This window comes from Primulina tabacum, chromosome 1 (genome assembly GCF_025594145.1).
Source record: "Primulina tabacum isolate GXHZ01 chromosome 1, ASM2559414v2, whole genome shotgun sequence".
In the NCBI taxonomy this organism is placed as follows: Eukaryota; Viridiplantae; Streptophyta; class Magnoliopsida; order Lamiales; family Gesneriaceae; genus Primulina; species Primulina tabacum.
The window spans coordinates 1,353,485-1,374,110 of NC_134550.1; the positions used below are offsets into that span (position 1 = coordinate 1,353,485).

The window sequence follows — 20,626 nt, forward strand, 5'->3', positions numbered from 1 at the left end:
AACCCAGTTTTCTGTCATTTGACCGGTAAGAATCACTTACCCGTGATGGTCGCTCATCTTGATTTCGGACGACTAAATTTGCTCGTTTTTTGTAACATTTCCGGCTAATGGATTAAATTTAGCTGTGACCATCGGTAAGTTTATCATAATGACAAACCAGACTTCAACATTTAAATGAAGGATTCCATGGACGGATGTGCAGCCATTTTTCTTCTCATGCCATCCAAATATTTTTTGCTTCAGTAGTTTATCATTTGCTTTTGATTGAAGAAGAAAATAGGTATTGTACTCCCCACAAATAAATTTTCAAGGGTTGAAGACGCTAGTCCCAGCGTAGGCTTCGAATGAGCTTTAAGCCCGAAATCACGAAGAAAACCGTTAGAAGGTGCAAGAAGGTGTCCCGACGTACCCCTTCGACGCTCAAGTCAGAGACTGAGAACTTGGGCTAGGGATGGGTCGGGGGATTTGGGCCTGATATTGAGGGGCCTATTCATAGGGCATCACCTATAAATTCAAGAAAAGCCAGTTCATGCAGACAAATAAACCGACCATGGGAACCGATGCTAAGAACTGGGAAGAAGACGAATATATTTTCTGAAGCAAATGCCAACCAGTTTCTGTTCCGGATGACACAACGCTGCCCGAATTTGTGCTTTCCAATGTGGACTTATATCTTGACAAGACGGCATTTGTGGATGCAGTCACTGGGAAAGGCTACACTTACAGGGAAGCGAGCAGATATATCAAGAGATTCTCCAAGGCTGTCAGGTCACTCGGGCTGAGGAAAGGCAGAGTCGTGGTGGTGCTCCTTCCCAATGTGGCGGAGTATGCCATCATTGCACTTGGAGTCGTGGCTGCAGGGGGCGTTTTTCCTGGTGCGAACCCGAGTGCTCATGCATCAGAAATACAGAAGCAAGTTGAGGCTGCTGATGCAAAGCTCCTTGTGACAGATGGATCAACCTATCACAAGGTCGACATCATTACAATTGATTTTATGTTGGATAATATGTATTCTGATGAATTTGCCATATGAATTTTTGTCCAGACAGGTAAAGGATTTGGGATTGCCCATTATAATACAAGGTATAGACCGTGTGGATGGAAATATATACTGGGATGAACTGCTTGAGGCAGCGGACAAGGCAAATACTGATACTATTGATGAAAAAGTGAAACAGACTGATCTATGTGCTCTCCCATTCTCATCAGGTAATAATTTCAGAGAAACAAGAGACTTAAACTTGGATTTGTCACTGGTCCAACATAGCTTAAACCAAACTTGAGATCTTTCCATCAATGATCGAGTTTCAGTTCTTATTATCAGGCACCACTGGATTGTCAAAGGGTGTGATGTTGACACACCGAAACCTGGTGGCTAACCTCTGCTCGTCCATATTCAGTGTTGGACCTGAACTAATTGGTCAGATCACCATTCTAGGCCTAATTCCATTTTTTCACATATATGACCTAATTGGAATATGATGTGCCACCATAAGGAACAAAGGGAAAGTTGTATTGATGCGTCGGTATGAGCTCCGAACATTTCTCAATAAACTGATCACACATGAGGTCACGTTTGCGCCTATTGTCCCACCCATTATTCTGGGATTGGTCAAGAACCCTATCGTGGATGAATTTGATCTTAGTAAGCTCAAGCTTAGATCCTCATGACTGCTGCAGCTCCCCTCACTCCAGAAATTCTTAAAGAATTTGAAAAGAAGTTTCCTGGTGTTGAAGTCCAAGAGGTAAAGTACTATTCTAAAATCTGTCCAATCTCAAAATCCCAGAAATCTTGATGATTTGTCTATTATATATGATTTTAGGCATATGGAATGACTGAGCATAGCTGCATTACACTAACTCACGGGGATCCAAACAAGGGACGTGGAATTGCAAAGAGGAATTCAGTAGGATTCATTCTTCCAAATTTGGAAGTGAAATTCATCGATCCCGAAACAGGTCACTCACTTCCCAAGAACACACCAGGAGAAATCTGTGTGCGAAGCCAGTGTGTGATGAAAGGTGAACTAGCCAAGCAAAAGGACGATAACATATAACTTTTATCGTTTCTTGTATTGTAGTTGTAACATTATATGGAAAAATAACTTCAGGATACTACAAGAATGAATATGAAACCACTCTCACCATTGACAAAGACGGGTGGCTTCATACTGGAGATATAGGCTACATTGACGATGATGGGGACATTTTCCTTGTGGATCGAATCAAAGAATTGATCAAATACAAAGGTTTTCAGGTAATTATGATAATATATACATAAAATTGTAGGATCGTCACTCAAAAAAATATAGTTGAAGTGGTATGACTTCAATACTTTAAACTGTGTCAAAATCAAATGTCATGTCCCAATCATTGTCCCACATACATAGTTGAGCGCAAAATAGACCACAATACCACACATCTCATAAAAAAAATCAGTGGCAGCATTGAAAACATGAAAATTTTCTAACCAACGCTTTTTGCAAATGACTTGGCAGGTTGCTCCAGCTGAATCAGAGGCCATCCTTCTAACCCACCCTTGAGTTGAAGATGCTGCTGTAGTGGGGTATTATCAACAAAATCTTTAAGTTACCGTCTAGAAATGGATACATTGACCATTACAAAACGAATCTAATTCAGGTTACTCGACGAAGAATCCGAAGAGATAGCAGCAGCATCTGTCGTATTAAATTCGAAAGCCAAAGAAAGTGAAGAGGATATAATGAACTACATTTCATCCAATGTGGCCAGCTACAAACGAGTGAAGGTGCTCCAGTTTGTCAACTCTGTCCCTAAGCGCCTTCTGGGAAAATAATGAGAAGGATCATCAAGGAAAACATGATAAAGAATATATAGAAACCAAACAAAGTGTTCAAGAATACACTACAATATTCTTGATTCTTGAAGTTATTTGAGGCCAAATAGTTTACCAGCCGAGGAATTTTTTGCCCTGTCTATATAACAAAGTATTCGAACTTTTTGAATGTGTTTTTAGAATGTGATTTTTCCATTTCTTTCTTCCATTAATCATTATATAAAATGGCTAAAATTTAATTTTTAAAAATAGCATCCATCGACTTTTGGAATCCAAAGTTTAAAGTTTTAGGCACATTCCAATGAACTACAAAGCTTTTGTTTATTTTTTGATTGTTACTAAAATAGAGCCAAAGAATGACGAAACTAATAATTCAAACTGAAGTTGAATATATATTTGATATTGGTTGAACTTGTGCAAAAGGAGAAAAAATAATAAGACTAATCAAACTGCTAATTATATTATACATTTCTTTTATAAAAATTGAAGAAATGTTAAAATTTTTAGTCTAATTCCCATTTTAAAATAGAAACCATCGAATTATTTTTGACTCGATTCAAGTCCAAACATGAATAATAAAACACATGTTGAAGGATAAAATAGACATATCATATATAAATACTAAATCAAAATTATAAAAAAATAATAAAAATCCCAAAATCAGCACAATTCACGCATCTAGGGTTTCCTATTGGTACCATTGCTTCGTCCAGCGAAATTCAATTCCTTGACAGCACAGGTATTTTCTCGTTTCTAAGAACAATTGATTTTATTTGACACGCAAATTTCTGAACAGTTGTAGCCAAGGTTTTTTTTTTTTAAAAAAATATTTACGCGAATCTCCTGAAGTTAGAACTATTAAAATTTTCCATTCGAGGATAGAAATTGCTTTATCTTGAGGGTTTCTACTTGATTCGATTCGCTTGTGTGAATTAAGTTTCCCTCTCCGTGTATATTGGTTTCGTATAAATTTAACTATTTGATGTCGTAGCTCATCACTAGTTACTAGTTAGAGGCAACGTTTTTTCATTTGACAAGAAAAAAGATTCACGCGAATCCCGTGGAGAATCAAACTGTTAAAATTGAACATTTTAAGATGGGGATTGTTAACTGTTCTATTTGGACAACAAAAAAAGAGAGCTTTGTCGGCATTTGTTTATTAAATGTGTTATTCCACGAATATTTATTTGGATGGAGGGGGCATTTACTGACTATTTTTCCATTGTTAAAGCGTTTGACGCGTGTCAGACACGCCTCAGAAATGAAATCAAAAGGGATAATTAAACTGTTTAAATTGAACATTTAAAGATGGGGATTGACTGTTCTATATGGAAGATGGAAAAGAGAGCTTTGTTGCCATTTGTTTATTAAATGTATTATTCCATGAATATCTGGATAGAGGGGGAATTTAGTGACTATTTGTCCATTGTTAAAGTGCTTGACGCGTGTCAGACACTCAGACCGTTTTCCAAGAAGAATAGTGAAATCAAAATTCTAGTCACTCAGTTGAAGATACAGATCAATGGGGGAAGCACTTGAATTTTCCGTAAAAAAGTTTGATGGTAAAAGGACTTCCAATTCATTGATTAGTTCATCCAGATCCAGTATATTTATGGCTTTCCACAATAAAGAATCTTACGAGATAAAAAAAACCTTTAGGAATGTGTGTAGTTGAGCTCGAGTAAAACCCTACTCGAGGTGCCACTTGACCTAACAAATAACAATGTTGCTTAAGCTCAATATTAATATTAATTTTAAAAAACACTTGAAATTTTATAAAAATAAAATTTGAATGAAATGATGATTTAAATAATATTTTAAAAATATATAAATTAAATAAAATTGTCAAGTTTGAGATTAGGATGACTACTCAAGAGTGAGATAACAACGCTTTATCATGAAAGAGTGCTCGAGCGACTCAAATTCAGTTTGAACGAACTTAATATCAAAATTTCAAATGCATAGCTGTAGACTTCTCCCTCCACTAGTAGTTAGTTTCCCTCCTATATGCACAGCGAGAAGACTTCTTTCCTTGATGTTTGTTTATTAATTTTGTTTTTTTATACTAATGGCTTTTGCCATTGTTGGTGGGAGGTAGAAAGATTAAATTTTTTCAAGGGCATCAATTTTTTTTGGGTGAAGGAAGATGATGCGGCTGAAATTCATACATATATTGTGGCCAAGTTGGTAGAAACTGACAGGATTGATTGTTTGAAGATTTCAGTTATTTGTTTATCATAATTAACTAGCTATCTCTTTTTTCTCTACTCAACTACAGATGACCCAGCCATCCGAGACTGATCGCAGTAAGTTTACTCCCCATTAAAATCTTTTAGTATGGTAACATACAACATTATAGTTTGAAGCTATTAAGGATATAGTAGTTGTATGACATGTCTTAAAAATTGGTTGCATGATTCTTCTCTCTAGCTTCCACCATTATTTATTAATTTTATAGAATTGGCTTGTTAGATATATTTCACAAATTTTGTTTTCGCCTGATAACATACACATTTTCCATGTGAGAAGAGCATGCAATAAAAGGAACCGAAGTTTTTGTTGGTGGTTTGCCCCGAACCATTTCTGAAGACAAAATCCGTCAGGTCTGATTTCTATTTCATTTTGAACAGCTACAGACAGTAGATTGCTAGTTTGTATTCCTATGCAACCTAAAATATATATAAAAACACAAAATATGGATGTTAGACAGAGTGATTATGATTATAAACACTTCTTTTTCTGTGTTTTGTTTTCCTGTGATTACTCTTTCTTGTAGCTTCTGATCTACTTCAGATTTCATCTGTTTCCATCCTTTGTAACATGCATGATAGTTGTTGGTTTTAGAACCATCAAGTTATCGTCTTCCTTGTATGTTCTGTAACTGATAGAAACAACTTTATGAGGTTTGAGTTACATTACCTGAACTGTCACTGGATCAACTTCCATTTTCGCAGGAATTTTCTGTGTGTGGTGAAATTGTGGAAATTCGCTTGATAAAGGATCAGAATGGCAATTTGAAGGTCACTCTCAGTTATACAATTTATGTGCTTCCTTGAAGATGATTATTTTTAGTGCTGCATGCCATTTTCTGTAACCCAACAAAGAAAAGGTACTGAAAGAAGACCAAGAAGTTTCTTCACTGTATGTCGCTATCTTCTGATTTTTCAGGGATTTTGCTTTGTGCGTTTTTCAACAAAAGAAGCTGCAGGTAGAGCTGTGAGAGAAAAATCTGGAACTTTGGTGAGAATTATGAGTGTGAACTTTTATACCTTGAAACTTAATTTTGTTTTCTCATCAAGATCATTAATTATTGCTTTGTTGATACACTGATTATTGCTTGAAAATGAATAAGGATGACTTGTGGCCTAGCTCTTCAGCTCCCAATATTTTTCTCTAGCCCAGAGTCTTTAATCTGTATCTTCTTGCACTTAGTTTCTGCGATGTTTAATTAGGGTAGTTATTGGGAAGGCGAGGGCTGGGAAATGATCCCTAATCTATTGATGTTAAATAAGCTAGAGTGCCTCTATTTTTACTGTTAACTCATTCATGTGCCATTTGAATGTGGAGAAGCTGATACAAGATTGTTTGTGATACACTGTTAACATTTCCTAAATACTTAAAATGTGTTCACTTGGACTCCTATCAAACTTCAACTGATTCGGGCCTATTGAGCTTCATTTTGAAATATTATCTGATGTATATCTTAGTCTGAAATCTGTACGCATTTGGTTTACTGTTATAATTAAATCATTTGGGTTTATTGGACCTGTTTTGTAACTTTACCTTATTAATTTGCTAGTTACAACGTGGACTGAAGAATCTTACATAAAAAAATTTAAGTACTTTCTTTACATGTATTGATATACAACATGCTGTTTGTCTTGGTTGTTCTCTTCAGTTATTTATTTTTTATTTTTCAGCTTGACGGAAAGACTATTGGTGTCCTCCCATCAATTGAGCACAATGCTTTATACTTTGGAAACCTTAATAAAGGTTTATTTTCTTGTGGCACTCCCAATTTTAGATAATAATTGTTGATGCGCAGTGACCATTTTTTTAACGTTAGCCTGGCCCTTTATCAAGTGTTTTTTGGCTGTTTAAACGCACAAACTAAATTGAGAATCTGTGTAATAACTAATAACTGTTTATTATTCTATCTTGTGACGATAGTTTGAGATTTATGAAAATTTGTTTCAGAGCTCAACACTAATGAAATGAGCGTTACCTTTTATATATGAAAGTTTAATGTTTTGGATCCTAGCATAGTGCCTACAGTATTGGGTCTCCTAGAAATGATCACTTGACCATTTGATTGCTATCGTTTTTCCTTTCTATTTGTGAATTTTTGCAATTGACTTTTAGATCTTATGATTATAAACACTTCTTTTTTGTTTTGTTTTCCCATGATTACTCTTTCTTGTAGCTATTGATCTACTTCAGATTTCACTTGTTTGCATCCTTTGTAACATGCATGATAGTTGTTGGTTCCCAATCCTGACTCAGATTTCTTTCCCTCTCCCAGCATGGAGTGCTGATGAGTTCGAAAAACTTGTGCTCCAGGTATTTTCTTGTTTGGTTCAATACTTGGTCTGACTATGACTGCAACCCCTTTGCTGCCTCTTTCTCCAAGTGTAATTATTTTTCATTATGGAGGTTTTCCCTGATGTGGTATCCGTTGACCTTCCTATGGTTAAAGACATGCAACCAGGTCAAAAGCCACGAAATCGTGGTTTTGCCTTCGTGAGATTCTCATCTCATGCTGTAAGTTTTTCACTCTCAAATATGTTCTTCTAGTTAATAAATTTTTGGATCATACTATCCAAAGATTGTGTGAATTTTAGTTGACTCTCCTGTTGTATTGAAATCATACAGGATAAAAGCTCAGGTTGGTGGTTTTGATTCTCAGTTCCAGCATCAACTAGTGATCCTTATGTTACTGGAAATCCAAAGAAATAAAAAATAAAGAAATACTGTTACAATAGGTGCAAAATATGTTCCTCAAAATTTGATACCTTAATTAAATAAAATTTATTTTCTTCCACCATAAAAAATCCTAATACTTAGTTGGAAAACGAATTCCCAAAAATAGTGATACCTTAAATTAAAATGAAATACCCATATTGCTTATGAAACTGGGACTTTGATTGCGAATCTGGATTCTCTAAAATATATCAGGGAGAAATTGTTAAACAACTGCCATGATTTTGACTGACTTGTTGCATCTGAAGTAATGTTGGATAAAAGCTTGGTTTTGATTCTCGGTTCCAGATTCAACTATTGATCATGTCATTAGAAATCCATCCAACAAATACTTGCCCCAAGGGACGAGAAGAATGAAACCCAAGCAATTTGATACCTAAATTTAAAATGTGAACAGTTCTAGTTCATTAAGGAACTGGATTCATATATTCCAAGTTTGAATTCTTTACAAGTGGACAAAATAGTGTGAGTTAATTGGAACAAAAAATCATGCATATGTGAAATTTTATCTCTAGTTTGTTGCATCTCTGTTTTATTGGTTTTACAACTAAACTATAATTATAATTTTGATTTGTCTCTGTGGTTTCTCCTCATTTCCTTTGCCAATAATTTAAATTCAACGATCTTCTACATTTCTTGTCATGTTTGGCAAGAATTTTCTTGTATTGTTAGTGTGTCAATACAGTACTTAAATTGGATTTGTTGGCATACCGCGTGTTGGTGGTACACAAATCATTTGAAATTTGCCCTACCTTTTAAATTTAACGATTATGGAAGCTTGAGGGATCAGTTGTCTTGGATCTCTAGTTTTATTGTGAGTTATAATCTCCCAGGTTTTCTTTGATGCCGAAAAGAAATGGAACTTGAATATATGAAATTAGACAACTATAACATATTCTGGAACAAGAAATTGTTAGGAATAACCAAACAAGAAATTTACTGGATCAAAGCTAGGAAGAGGAGTTAGAAAATTGGAGAAGTTAATTATTACACTAAAGTTGCTTTTAAATTGCTATGAAAATTGCTTGTTCATATACTGAACCTTTATGGTTGATTCTGTTCTCTGCCCACACATTTTCCTATCGTTTTTATGTGGTTCCTAAGGACGGTGCTCCAGTATTTACAGCATCGTGCGCGATCCACTTCCTTCCCAACTTCCACTCACATCCCAAGGACTTTCTATGATCTATAACTGAAAGCCTGGTTCCTTTCAATATAATTAATTATTCTATTGATCAAGCAACTCTACACGTGGGATAAAGAGCTCTCCCAGAACAGTGCTCTCTGAGCTTAAAACTTGGGCTTCTTATTTGGAGAATTATTCAATCATAGGGTTATCAACCAATCAATTGAGCAATACATCACATGATTAGCATTTTTGAGTGTTGGGCTTTTGACCCTAAATGGGATAATTATATCATATTAATGGGTTCTAATTTATAGATGTCATCCTTCAAACTCAGGGAAACGTCCAGATTTTTCAAATTTTCAAAGTTTACCATTATTATTTACAATTGATGTTTGTTAAGAGAAACATTTTTCCTAATTAGTTGGGGTGGATAAAGAAGTTTTAATGCTACTCCAATCAACAGTATAATTAACTAGGTTGAGAGAACTTTTGTTGTTCTCATTTGTTTTTGTCTGCTTTTCCTCTTGAGATCAGCTGAGCTAGCTATCTGTCTTTGGAGTTTTTGACAGCCTCAATGGGTTTCCTTTAATTTTTTGATTTTTTTCTAATAACTGGATTATCTTTTGTTTTCTTCTCATTATCTCGCTAAATTTGAGATAAGCACAGCATATATTTTTATAATGTGCTTACTTGAAATTTTGGCATTTTGCTTCACATATTTTTTTTATCCACTGTTTATTGGTCTCATAGAGTTATTTTTATTGTCAGCATTGTTGTTTTCTTCTTAGGATTCCAAATTAATTTGTTGATCTTGCAAGTCTCTTTGATGACATGAATCATTTTCTCTTTATTTCCTCTGTTGAACCTTTTCCTGCTCCAGTGACTGCTGATACCTGAATAATGATCTTGTCCTCGAGATTTGTCACAAGCCTTTGTCTACTTCAAGGACTAATCAGAACCATGGCAATGAAAATAAAAAAATCAGGGTTTTTTTTCCTTCACAAGTGCGATATGATATTTATTTACTTGTAGACAATAACGAGTTTAAATTTGCACTGTCAAGTACCTCAATCTTTAACATTGTCAGACCACAAGAAAAAAGAGAGAACTGTAAGTTTAAAAGCATAATTTCCATTTCCATGTCTGTATAATACCAAAGGAAGCTTGGTTCCAGAGTAACTAAGTCCATCTGAATTCAACATATTGATTCATGTCTGGTCCTAAGTCCTAACCATATCGGTCTACCATGTCTGAAATTTGGCTTCTAAACTTCAAGAAATCTATTCTTATATAGAACTCTCTTAATCTCAACTGAACAAAGTTAAAATAAATTCAGAAGTATCACACATTGACTTCATTTGTGCCAATCCGCTGTTATCCCTTCAATATGTAATCCTTCACCAGTTCTTTAATAATTACTTCCAAAAAAAGTCGTTGAAGGCTGATAAGATCCAAATTAAACTCGCCTCGAAAATTATCAATCACAGGCTGCAGCGCGTGCTCAACGAGTAGGTTCCCAACCAGATTTTCGTCTGGGTAATTTGCACCCAGCTGTTCAGTGGGCTGAGGAAGATCCTGAAATTGATCCAAAAGAGCTTGCCAAGGTTCATGATTAGTGTCTTCCATATTTTGATATTTAATCTTTGAAGTATCTCACTTTATCTTTTGTTCTTTCTTTTTATTTTCAGATAAAAATAGCTTTTGTCAGAAACCTTCCCATCAATGCTGATGAGAATTTCTTGAAGCAAACATTTGAGCCTTTTGGCAAGGTCTTACATATCCCGTGTCTCATGTAGCTGTTCCTTGATTATATTTCCATTTTAATTTTTCATTGCGATGATGCATTCTCAGGTTGAGAAAGTTGTGGTATCAAAAAAAGGTGGCATTCCAGTTGGGTTTGTTCATTTTATTGAGAGATCGGTGAGTTAGTTTGTACAGTTTTGTATTTGTTATCGTAATTCCAAGGTAGCCCTGCTGATTCATTTCCATCATGTGCTATATTTGTGAAATTAATTGTTTTCTTTTTTCAGACTTTGGCTAGATTGTGTAAATTGCTTCTTTTATTGACTGGAAAATTGAAACTGTCCTGAAATTAAATTACTTTAAATTAAAAATATCATTGAATATGATCAAAATATCCTTTATTTATTTTTTTCCTTTTTTTTGGCACAATCTCTTTATAGAAAGACTTAAAACTCTGGAGGATGATATAAGACGAAACAGAAAAGAAATATAATTATTTTTATCATATATCCAAACAATATTTTCGGTTAAGAGGACTCTAATTTCTGGATAATTTCATGCTTAGGCTCATTAAAAGCAAGTATACGATAAAAAATTTGTCTGCCAGGGGATTTCAGCTACTATCAAACATAGGGCTTTAACTCCTTTTGATTTTAATGATGTTAGCCATTTAATAGATATTCAACTACCCTAGCTATCTTTAGGCTAATCTTTTGCTTTCGTTCTTGCTATCCCCTCTTGCGTTTGAAAAAGTAAATAAATGGGTGATTTAATGGATAGAAGAAATTATTAAGTATTATTAGCTTCCCTTGAAGAGCTAGTCAATTTCTGAAGTCATGCAATTCTGTTTGCACCATAATTTTTTTAAAGTGCGGCACTTGCTAACTATCAGAGAAATAGTCATTGAATCTCAAATTTCATTCCAAGTAACTATTTCAAAATAACCGTTTAAAGTCGTGTAACATTACAGTACTTACATACGAGCATGTAACTCAGAGAAGAAAGATAAGGAGTGGAAATGAACTTCTGTTGATTCTGCAATGTGGCACTATGTGTGATCTTAACAATAACCTTCGTGGACTTGGCGAAATGGATGAGTTTGGTTTTCCCTTCTCCGTATTTCTGTAGTTGGATGTGGCCTTTTCTGTTTTCTTCCCTTTATGATTCTAACCTCTGTTGTTATGGCTTTTTCGAGGAGTTTTGGCCGAGTCTCCAACCTTTTAATTTTTTATTTTTTTAGAGCTGTCGAGATCTTAAACAGCTTATAAATTGTTTCAAAGAGCTAATTTACAAGCTCGGTCAAACACCTTTTAAAGAGAGATCATGATTGCACGGCATTTTAAAAGATGGTCAAATATCCAAATTTCGGTCGGTACATGGGTTTTTTTTATAAATGAAATGTATAGGCCAGACTGTTTCTTCGATCAGGTAACAAATACTGTGTTGTTTATCCATAGGCAATTAAGTATTGTTTATCCATAGGCAATTATGCAATCATTTTATATCATAAAGTATGGTGACAAATGGAGCTAATATCCGAATTCCAGTAAATGCAGGAATTAAGTATTAAATGTCCAATCTAGAAACTGTTTCTTTGATTCGATAAATATTTTCGTTCTTATGCACACTGAATTTTCATATCCTGTGGTGATAACTGACAAATGCTAAGATAAAAAAACCTGGATATCTTGTAATCCTTTGTACCTGGGTAAGTGAAATGGGGAGACTAAAGGATTTTATTATTTTCTGATTCTACATGTTTAATTTTGGCTTCACCTTGTATAATTCTTTTTCTTGCTTTACGGCTGTATTGTAATCTAGGTCATAAACACGGTTTAGATTTATTGTGATGAAATTTGTTTTGGCTCGTCGACGTCACTGACTTTTAGTAGTTGCTCCCAATCCCTCAGCACTCTTTTGTGGTGCAGGATCTTGACAGAGCTGTAAAAGAAATGAACGAGAAAGCAATTCAAGGAGCTGGGGGAGGCCCAATGTATAAACTTCAGGTATTCGGAATTGCCACCGAAGCATTAATAATCCTGATTATTGACAACCGGTATTGAGCATAATTGGAGAGCTTGCGTCGTCATGAGATCAAGGAGTCTTCACTATTGTATCTGATATTTATTGTCTGCAACTAGGTTGAAGTTGCAAGACCTATGGACAAGAACAAGAAACGAGCACGTGAGGATTCTGAAAGTAATCCTGTCCAGGGTCATCCCAAAGTTTTTAAGGAGGAAGCAATTGTTGCTCCATCGATTAATCCTAAATGCCATGTCCAGAATGTAAGGTCATTCATAGATTTTACCTTCTCTGTTTATCGATTTTCCTCGTTTTTAGCTCGATACTTTTTTTGGACCAACATTGAATGTCTGTACCGAAATTTCAATGATCACTAACGAGCAGACTGAGACTTGGCTGTCCAGAAATATCATCATAGAGACAGCTGGAAGTGAAACATAGGTCCTGGCCTGTAAAATCTGGAATTGCACATGTTTTATGGCTATGATTTAAACATAAAAGAATGAATCTATAGGTTGCACAATCACTTCCCATCTTTTCTTTTTTCTTCAAAATGTTTTACTTGGTGCTCTGTGCATGCTAATTAGGTTAAGAAAAATGATAACTGAAAAGGAAATAGGAATTAAGTTTCAAGCACTTGTTATTTTAGGCGTCCTTATTTTTAGGAAATAAGAATTAAGTTCAAGCAGTTGTTATTTTAGGCGTCCTTATTTTTATATTACTCTCACTACCTGATTACATTTTCCTTTTTCAGCAGGAGTTGTTATCTCCTGATCCTTATGAGGATGCTGTTATAGCTTTGCCATTAGCTGTTAAAGAGCGCCTACTTCGAATCCTTCGACTTGGGCTTGCGACTCGATTTGATGTGAGTTTTGAAGTTGCTAACAAAACATGTTGTTTGATAATGAAATTTGATGCAATACTTTCTTGGCTGACCTACGTTGAAAGAATTTGGTCGTCTTACGCTTGGATAGAAAGTATGTCTTCCCTATCAAGCCTTGCATAAACCCTTCTTCCAGTTCATTTGAGAGAAGCAATTATTTGGATTTATAGGTGCATTCTATGCATGTAATGGGCCTAGTGTCTCCTCCCTTTTAAATACCCTCATTTTATGGCAACCTAGGAGAGGTTGACCTCGTAAACATTAAAACTAGTTTGAAATTTACTTATATCTATCTTGATCTTCCTTGCACGTTCTTGGTTCCTAAAGTTAATTTACAATAGCTTGTTTTTGTGCTTAGTCAAGGATTCAAGTCAATTGAATTCTAACTCGTCTCTTTCTAGAAGGAAAATAATCATTTTCGGTGCAATGCTTTTAGTTCACCCCTGTTTATCACGCGAAGCAATTTTCTATGTTCGTGTAATCGTTGTTGTTCGTGACAGATTGATGTCAAAACTTTATACAATCTGAAGAAATTACCCGAGTCTACTGCTATTTCCATCCTTGACCAGGTAATGGCTTGAAAATCTCTTTTATTTACATTTACGTGACATGCACACCTTGGTTATGACTCTCAGTATTTTAATTATTCGTTATTGCTCCTTCATAGTTCATGTTAACAGGACCAGGTACCCAACATAAGAGTGCATATCTTGCCGCACTGATTTCTAGAGTATGTAACTGACATATGTTGAATAGATATGGCTCATTATACTTTGGAACATTCATTCTTTATTACTCTGTACTGAGCATTTCTTTCCCCAATTTAGCACCTAGTTGACATAGTGGGATTGAGTCCAAGCTTGGCAAGTTGGCCAAAAGTTGGCGCAACTTCTGCGAAAGAATCGAGCCTCTTAAGCTTCTCCCACCGACTGTCTCCGCCAGCTGCTGCCTCTTTTCCTTCTCACTCAACCGTGGGCAGGTTAGTCTCTTAACTTAAATTTGGCGAGTTGGCATACTTTCATTGAGGTCTTTCTAGAGAGCAGATGAACAATTTGTGCAAGAGGTCTAATGTTGTGGTTAATTTCTCATAGGTCTGATAGCTGTGCTCCACGTTACTTATCATCATTGTATGATTATCCCTTATCAAGCCGAGCAGTAACAGGACGATTGGAGGAGAAAAGGCCAGATTTTCCCTTACCAACCGGAGCTGTAGCAGGACGATTGGAGGAGAAAGGCTCGGATTTTCGTTTATCAAGCCGATCCATCCCATCTGGATCCCAAAGCTTCCAGATTCCAAAAATAGTAACTTCGGAAAACAAAATTCGTCCTCACTATGAGGTTCCCCCGAGCATGTCTATGGCATACGGAAAAATTGGATCAAGAATAGACGAAATTCTCCCTTCATTTCAGGCAGCACCCAGTTCATCTACAGCTCAAGCAAGACTTGGGTTAAATTTGAGTTCAGACATTACACCCAGTGCCGACCGGCAAGGATCTCGCCCTCGAGTAAGATTTGACCCATTTACTGGTGAGCCTTACAAATTCGATCCTTTCACCGGGGAACCAATTTTTCCTGGGAGTTGATTCTAATGTTCCTAAAATGATTGCCTCCGCAAGTACTGGATCCTTGTTATTTGTCAATTTTATGCCGAAACAACAATTAGGCTATGCTCTTGTTTTTCCCTTTGTTTGGTTTCTGTGGTACCCCAAAATGATCAGGTCACTCTCCTAACGAGTGTTCATGACTAAAGCACATTTAATTATTCTTTTTATTTTAAAATTTTGTGTGGAATTTTTTTTTTCCTGAATGTTGTATGGAATTTAATTATTATGAGGAGCGTAACAATTGTTTTTTTTTTAAATATGTATATATTTTTTTTTATTTTGAAGTTAGGTAATTAAGCGACATGGTTTTCAAATAAAAAATTTGTGTATCTTACACTCGCGTGTGTGTATGTATATATTAAACCAATTTACACTCGCTGCTCCAGTGAATAATATTTTGTGCCATAGCTTTAAAGTTTGGGGATTTAGAGATGGTATCATAGACTTAAAACTCGATTATAATAAATCTGAATATATAAAGGCTATTGGGCAATTTCTGAGAGGGGCAAAATGAAAATACAGCAAGGTTGCGGGGACCTGTGGAAAAACAAAAGGAACAAAGCAAAATACAAAGCACATGGTTTGATGCTTATGTGACCCCCAAAAATAGATTGTTATTCCTTATCGTTATTTTCGAAGCATGCACGTAGCCTATCAGTTCAATTTTTATTCTAAAAAAATAAAAAATTAATTTAATTTTTATATAAAATTTTAACATGGTATTTTGATATTATATACATTTGTTTAGATAATAAATATATATAAGAAACAATTTCGTACACATATTATTATACAAAATGACACATTCTAGCATGTCTACATTGTACTTGACTTTTGCCAATAAACAAAGCTATACATGTATAAACATATTTACAACCGTGTTAGCTTTGAGGAGACCCTCAAGTTTGTTAGTCATTTAACTCAACTCAACACTTGAGCTCGAACCACTTTGACTTGGTCGATTGTTCCGAAGATGAACCCTTACTCCGTGTATGTAACTCGGATCTACCTATTAACAAATAACACCCTTTAAAGTTGGTTTTGTGACTCAAGACATATATTTCCACAAACAATCCTAATCCCAAACTGAAAAGTAAATGATACCTATCAGCCATTTTGAAAATATGATTATGTGTGGGGTCCTTAGCTCATAATCGTTATTACAATGCAATCTGATTAGGGTTAACTAATTACAGCGGAAAACGAGTTTAACTTTTCTTTACAATGAGCCCAAATCATTTTATTTGAATACTAAAAATAGTATTTAGTCTCACATCATAAACATGCCCACACGTAATCAAAATCAATCACATACAAACATCTCATATCCTCGGGACATGTCCCGGTATATAGATACATATACATATATACTGGGAACAAGACATAAACATAAAACCTCAGCCCAAGCTGTGGCTCCCTCCAGAAGTACCCTCTCCGGTCTCCTGATATCTTGGAGTACCTGCCATTGTCCACACACAAAGACAACAACAGCCCCCCTTGGGAGTGAGCAAAGCTCCGTATGGAATAACCAATCATATATACCACAGATATCTAAACAATGATATATGGTATGCAATGCATGTATGTCGTGGAGGTATCAGGTCAAATGCCCATCCACTGAGCACATGTCAGAATCAATCGAATCGCTATCAAATCAATGCTCGAGCTGGCACACCGGCCTCAATAAGGGATACTCGTATGATAGCGTCGACAAAGCGCCATCAAATCCCAAATCTCATATCCAATCATCGGGGCCACAATTGTCTATGCTTTACGGGTCATATAATACCAACATAGCAATTATGTTCACAAACCCCAGAATCCAATCAAATCATATCAGGGTATCCAAGGATCATAGCTCAACGTGCATGTCATGTATCGATGTATGCATCGAACAATGTGTGTTAACAAAACATTTATTTTATACATCGATATCTCAATCTCAATGTCATGTATGCCACATCAATCAACAAATAAGGCATATATATATGTATTCTCATTCCAATCAATCAAATCAATCCGACATATATCATATAATACATATATCTGTCGTATGTTACCCGATCGCAACATACCTCAATTCTTCGTTTCCAACTGATGTAGCCTGAAGATATTGATATTATACTTTATCTACATCAATAACATACTCATTCCAATCAATAACATACTCCAAATCATTAATATGAGTTTCAAATATCATTTGAAACTTCAAAAATTCATATCAAATTCAAATCATATCATAATTCAATTCCGACTTCGAATATGAGTTTCTTGTCGGTTATTCTACTACATACATGAATTTCAACTTCAAATACAGGCTATTCCAGCACTTTGCTATTTAGAGCTGCTGGAACTAGAAGAAAATTACCTCAGTCAGAAGCCCTCGACGCGACAATCACAAATATATAATTTGTTTCGCGTTTAGACAGCGTTTCGAAGTCGATTTGGACGAAGGAAATCGAATTCCAAACTTCCCCTCGAAGTTTTCTGAAAAAAAATGATGAAGGAAAAGAAGGAAAGAAGTTATTCTTATCCCCACCGATCACGCGCTCGGGCGGTAGAATTCTCGCGCCCGAGCGCGAGACATTCTATCCCCGAGTGTGATTTATGCCGCGCTTGGGCGGTAAAACATTACCGCTCGGGCGTCGCAAGTTCTGCCCGAACACTAAGTTTACATACCTTGGCGCTCGGGCGGTCGTTTTCTACCGCCCGGGCGCCACATCTTCTGTACACATATTAATTTTTGTACTATATTGGCGTTCGGCCTCTCCACTCGAACTCTTACAACGTCAATTCATATTCAATATTCATTTTCTCAATTTCATTGTCATGATATACATCATATACATAATCACATGACAATTTCATAATTATCGATAATCAAGATGTGATTTACGATAATACGATACACGGTCCTTACATTATGTTTTCATCTTATCATCATTTATTAAGCCCTATAGATTCTGAAAGTTTATCTTGCTACAATAGAGATTAAACCAAGCTTAAAAACTTTTCCTAAATTAACGATAAAAGTTAAAATAATTAGGAAAATTTCAACTGTAGTTCTGTACATTGGCATTTTTTGAGTTTTAATCTTGTAACATTTTAAAATTTGATTTTCATACAGTAACTTGTTTTTTTTAAAACAAATTGTCATTTTCTTGCCCAAAACCACTAAATTCATCGAAAATAATTTATTTGGCAACATTTCTCTCCTACGTGACATATATGGCGATAATAAAAACGCATATCACTCACATTAAAATTAGTCTGATAAAAAAAAGAAGCAAAACAACCCTCGATACTTCAAAACAATAGGAAAGAATTTTATCGTTTTCTTTTATTTTTGTTTATATATATGTTTGGCCCAAATCAACTAAACAAGGACCCAACTTGGCTGGGAGCAATTTAATTAAGCAAAATCCATGAAGCCCAAACCACAGCCCAATATAAGAAGCCCAAGTGAAATTGCAGTTGGCCCAATGAAGAAACGTAGTATCAGTTGCTGCCATTGCCCGATGTGGAAGAACGTGGAGTGATGGGGGAAGGGAAAACTGCTGTGCAGAATGTGACAAAAGTGAGGGAAGGAAATCAGAAAAGGGCTCCCAACAAATTCACACAAAAAATCTACAGCAACTTCTCTGCAACTTTACTTTCATATCAGCAATCGTCTTCCATAGATTTCAGATGTTTATTCCAGTTTCTTGTAAAAACTTTGTTCGAATTTATAACGGCATAACATATGTTGATGTTGTTTATGAGTTCTCCCTTTAATTTCATTATATTCGTCTTTTCAAGTTCTTATTTTTGGAGCCATTTTGAGGGAATTAGAACGAACGATCGAATCAAGATTCACAACGTTTGATTAGAAGTCGGATTATTTCACAAATTTGGCACGTGTCGCCCGCAAATTTTCGAGCCAAACAAGTTGGCACGCCCAGTGGGACCCAATGCCTCCAAAGCGTACTGAGAAGAGTGAAGGAATTCCTCCATCAATGGGGAAATGTCATCGCTCACAAGAAGAGTTTCAGGAAACTGATGCAGATGGAAGAACGGTGGAAAGGTTAGTACACAAGTTCGAGGAAGAGAATATGAAGGAAGGAATTGATGTTTCTGGTGGTGGTGGGCCTTTGCTGAACTTTATGTTGGCCATGGAGAAAAATATCCGCAGTGATCTCAGAGAAATGACCCAAACTTTCTCTACTATCATGATGGAATTTGTGGCAGAAGTGAAGGAATGGAGGAAGTCTGCAAAGGGAGAGGCTGTTACACCAGAAAATGTTAAACTTCAAGAAACTGACGTTAAATTGCTGAAAGATCAAGGCCAAGGATCAGGGATTTCTCAAGCAGGTGAAAATCGCCGCTTGGGGGAAGCACGAGTTCCTGAATCTGCCAAGGAAGGGAGATACACTCCTCCGCACAAAAGGGATGAGGAGTTGGGGTTGAAATTCCAAAACTGTAGAAACAGTAAACAAATGGCTGGTAACGTGTTCTCTGTGACGTCTCCTAACTTACATCCAGGGATGTATGTTGATGGGGGAGTGCGTGGATATTCAGCGCCAGGTTTGGGAAATAACACTCGGGGGGCAATCTATCCTCCTCACCATTTGAGACAAACTCCAGCGTTGGATTTTGAGATGGTACGTGATGCGATTCAAGAGTTGTATGGCCCAAGAGTGAGGCCAATCAACCGACCAGAATTCCATAAACCGTATCCTGATATTGTGGATCATGAAAACCCTTACCCAAGAGGATACCGCATTCCAGACTTCACGTTATACTCCGGGGAAGACGGTCAATCCAGCGTGGAACATGTGGCCAGGTTTACAATTCAGTGTGGGGAATTGGCAAATTCGGAAAACTTTTCTAATTACAAGTTACGTTTGTTCCCCAATTCCCTGACCAGTACTGCTTTCACATGGTATGCAACATTACCTCGAAATTCTATTATGACTTGGCACGATATGGAACGTCAATTCCATACACAATTCTTCCGGACAGTACCTGAGATTAGTATAGCGGAACTGTCAAGGGTGGTCCAAAACCCGGGGGAATCTGCCGATGATTTCATTTGTAAGTTCAAGAAGGTGAGGAGCAGATGCCGAGTTTTCCTCCCCGAATCAGAATACGTGAAGATGGCACAGCGAGGACTCGATTTTGAACTTAGAAAGAAGTTCCAAGGGATGGAATTCCGTGATTTTTATGAACTTGCTGCCAATGTATCAGAGTATGAGGAATTGTTACGAGAGGAGAGTCATAAAAGAAAGTCTACAGTGGGCTCTTATTTCCAGGAAGTGAAGGAAGTTGCATTGGCAGAAGTAGCAAACTCCGGATCACGGACCCTTTCTTGAAACACAAAAGTGAAGAACTTTCCAAGAAAAACATTCCTCCAGTGCAAACACCCTATACTTTTGATGCATCAAAGACGGAGGAAATTTTCGATCACTTG

At 36.2% G+C, this 20,626-nt stretch overlaps 1 protein-coding gene and 1 pseudogene across 3 annotated transcripts; both read left to right on the forward strand.

The window, feature by feature from the left end:
• The first annotated feature begins 550 nt into the window (after positions 1-550).
• Positions 551-2,815, forward strand: LOC142542479 (4-coumarate--CoA ligase-like 1; annotated as a pseudogene).
• Positions 2,816-3,443: 628 nt separating this feature from the next.
• Positions 3,444-15,322, forward strand: LOC142548326 (uncharacterized). Of its 3 annotated transcripts, none has more exons than XM_075656653.1 (18): positions 3,444-3,554; positions 5,094-5,121; positions 5,342-5,418; positions 5,770-5,835; positions 5,984-6,055; positions 6,736-6,808; positions 7,338-7,375; positions 7,469-7,576; positions 10,412-10,528; positions 10,613-10,693; positions 10,776-10,844; positions 12,596-12,673; positions 12,809-12,952; positions 13,444-13,554; positions 14,073-14,141; positions 14,240-14,302; positions 14,400-14,551; positions 14,664-15,322. In XM_075656653.1, the coding sequence occupies exons 2-18, from the start codon at positions 5,094-5,096 to the stop codon at positions 15,154-15,156; spliced, it is 1,839 nt and encodes a 612-aa protein (XP_075512768.1). In that variant the 5' UTR covers positions 3,444-3,554; the 3' UTR covers positions 15,157-15,322. The 3 variants fall into 3 exon arrangements, with proteins under 3 accessions (XP_075512768.1, XP_075512878.1, XP_075512801.1); XM_075656763.1 differs by having other exon boundaries at positions 13,447-13,554; XM_075656686.1 differs by having other exon boundaries at positions 5,345-5,418.
• The last annotated feature ends 5,304 nt before the right edge of the window (positions 15,323-20,626 follow it).

Coding starts and splice junctions, on each gene's coding strand:
- LOC142548326 (XM_075656653.1), top strand. CDS start 5,094: ATGACCCAGCCATCCGAGACTGATCGCA. Junction 5,419..5,769: donor CTGAAGACAAAATCCGTCAG/GTCTGATTTCTA, acceptor CCATTTTCGCAG/GAATTTTCTGTGTGTGGTGA. Junction 12,953..13,443: donor CTAAATGCCATGTCCAGAAT/GTAAGGTCATTC, acceptor TTCCTTTTTCAG/CAGGAGTTGTTATCTCCTGA.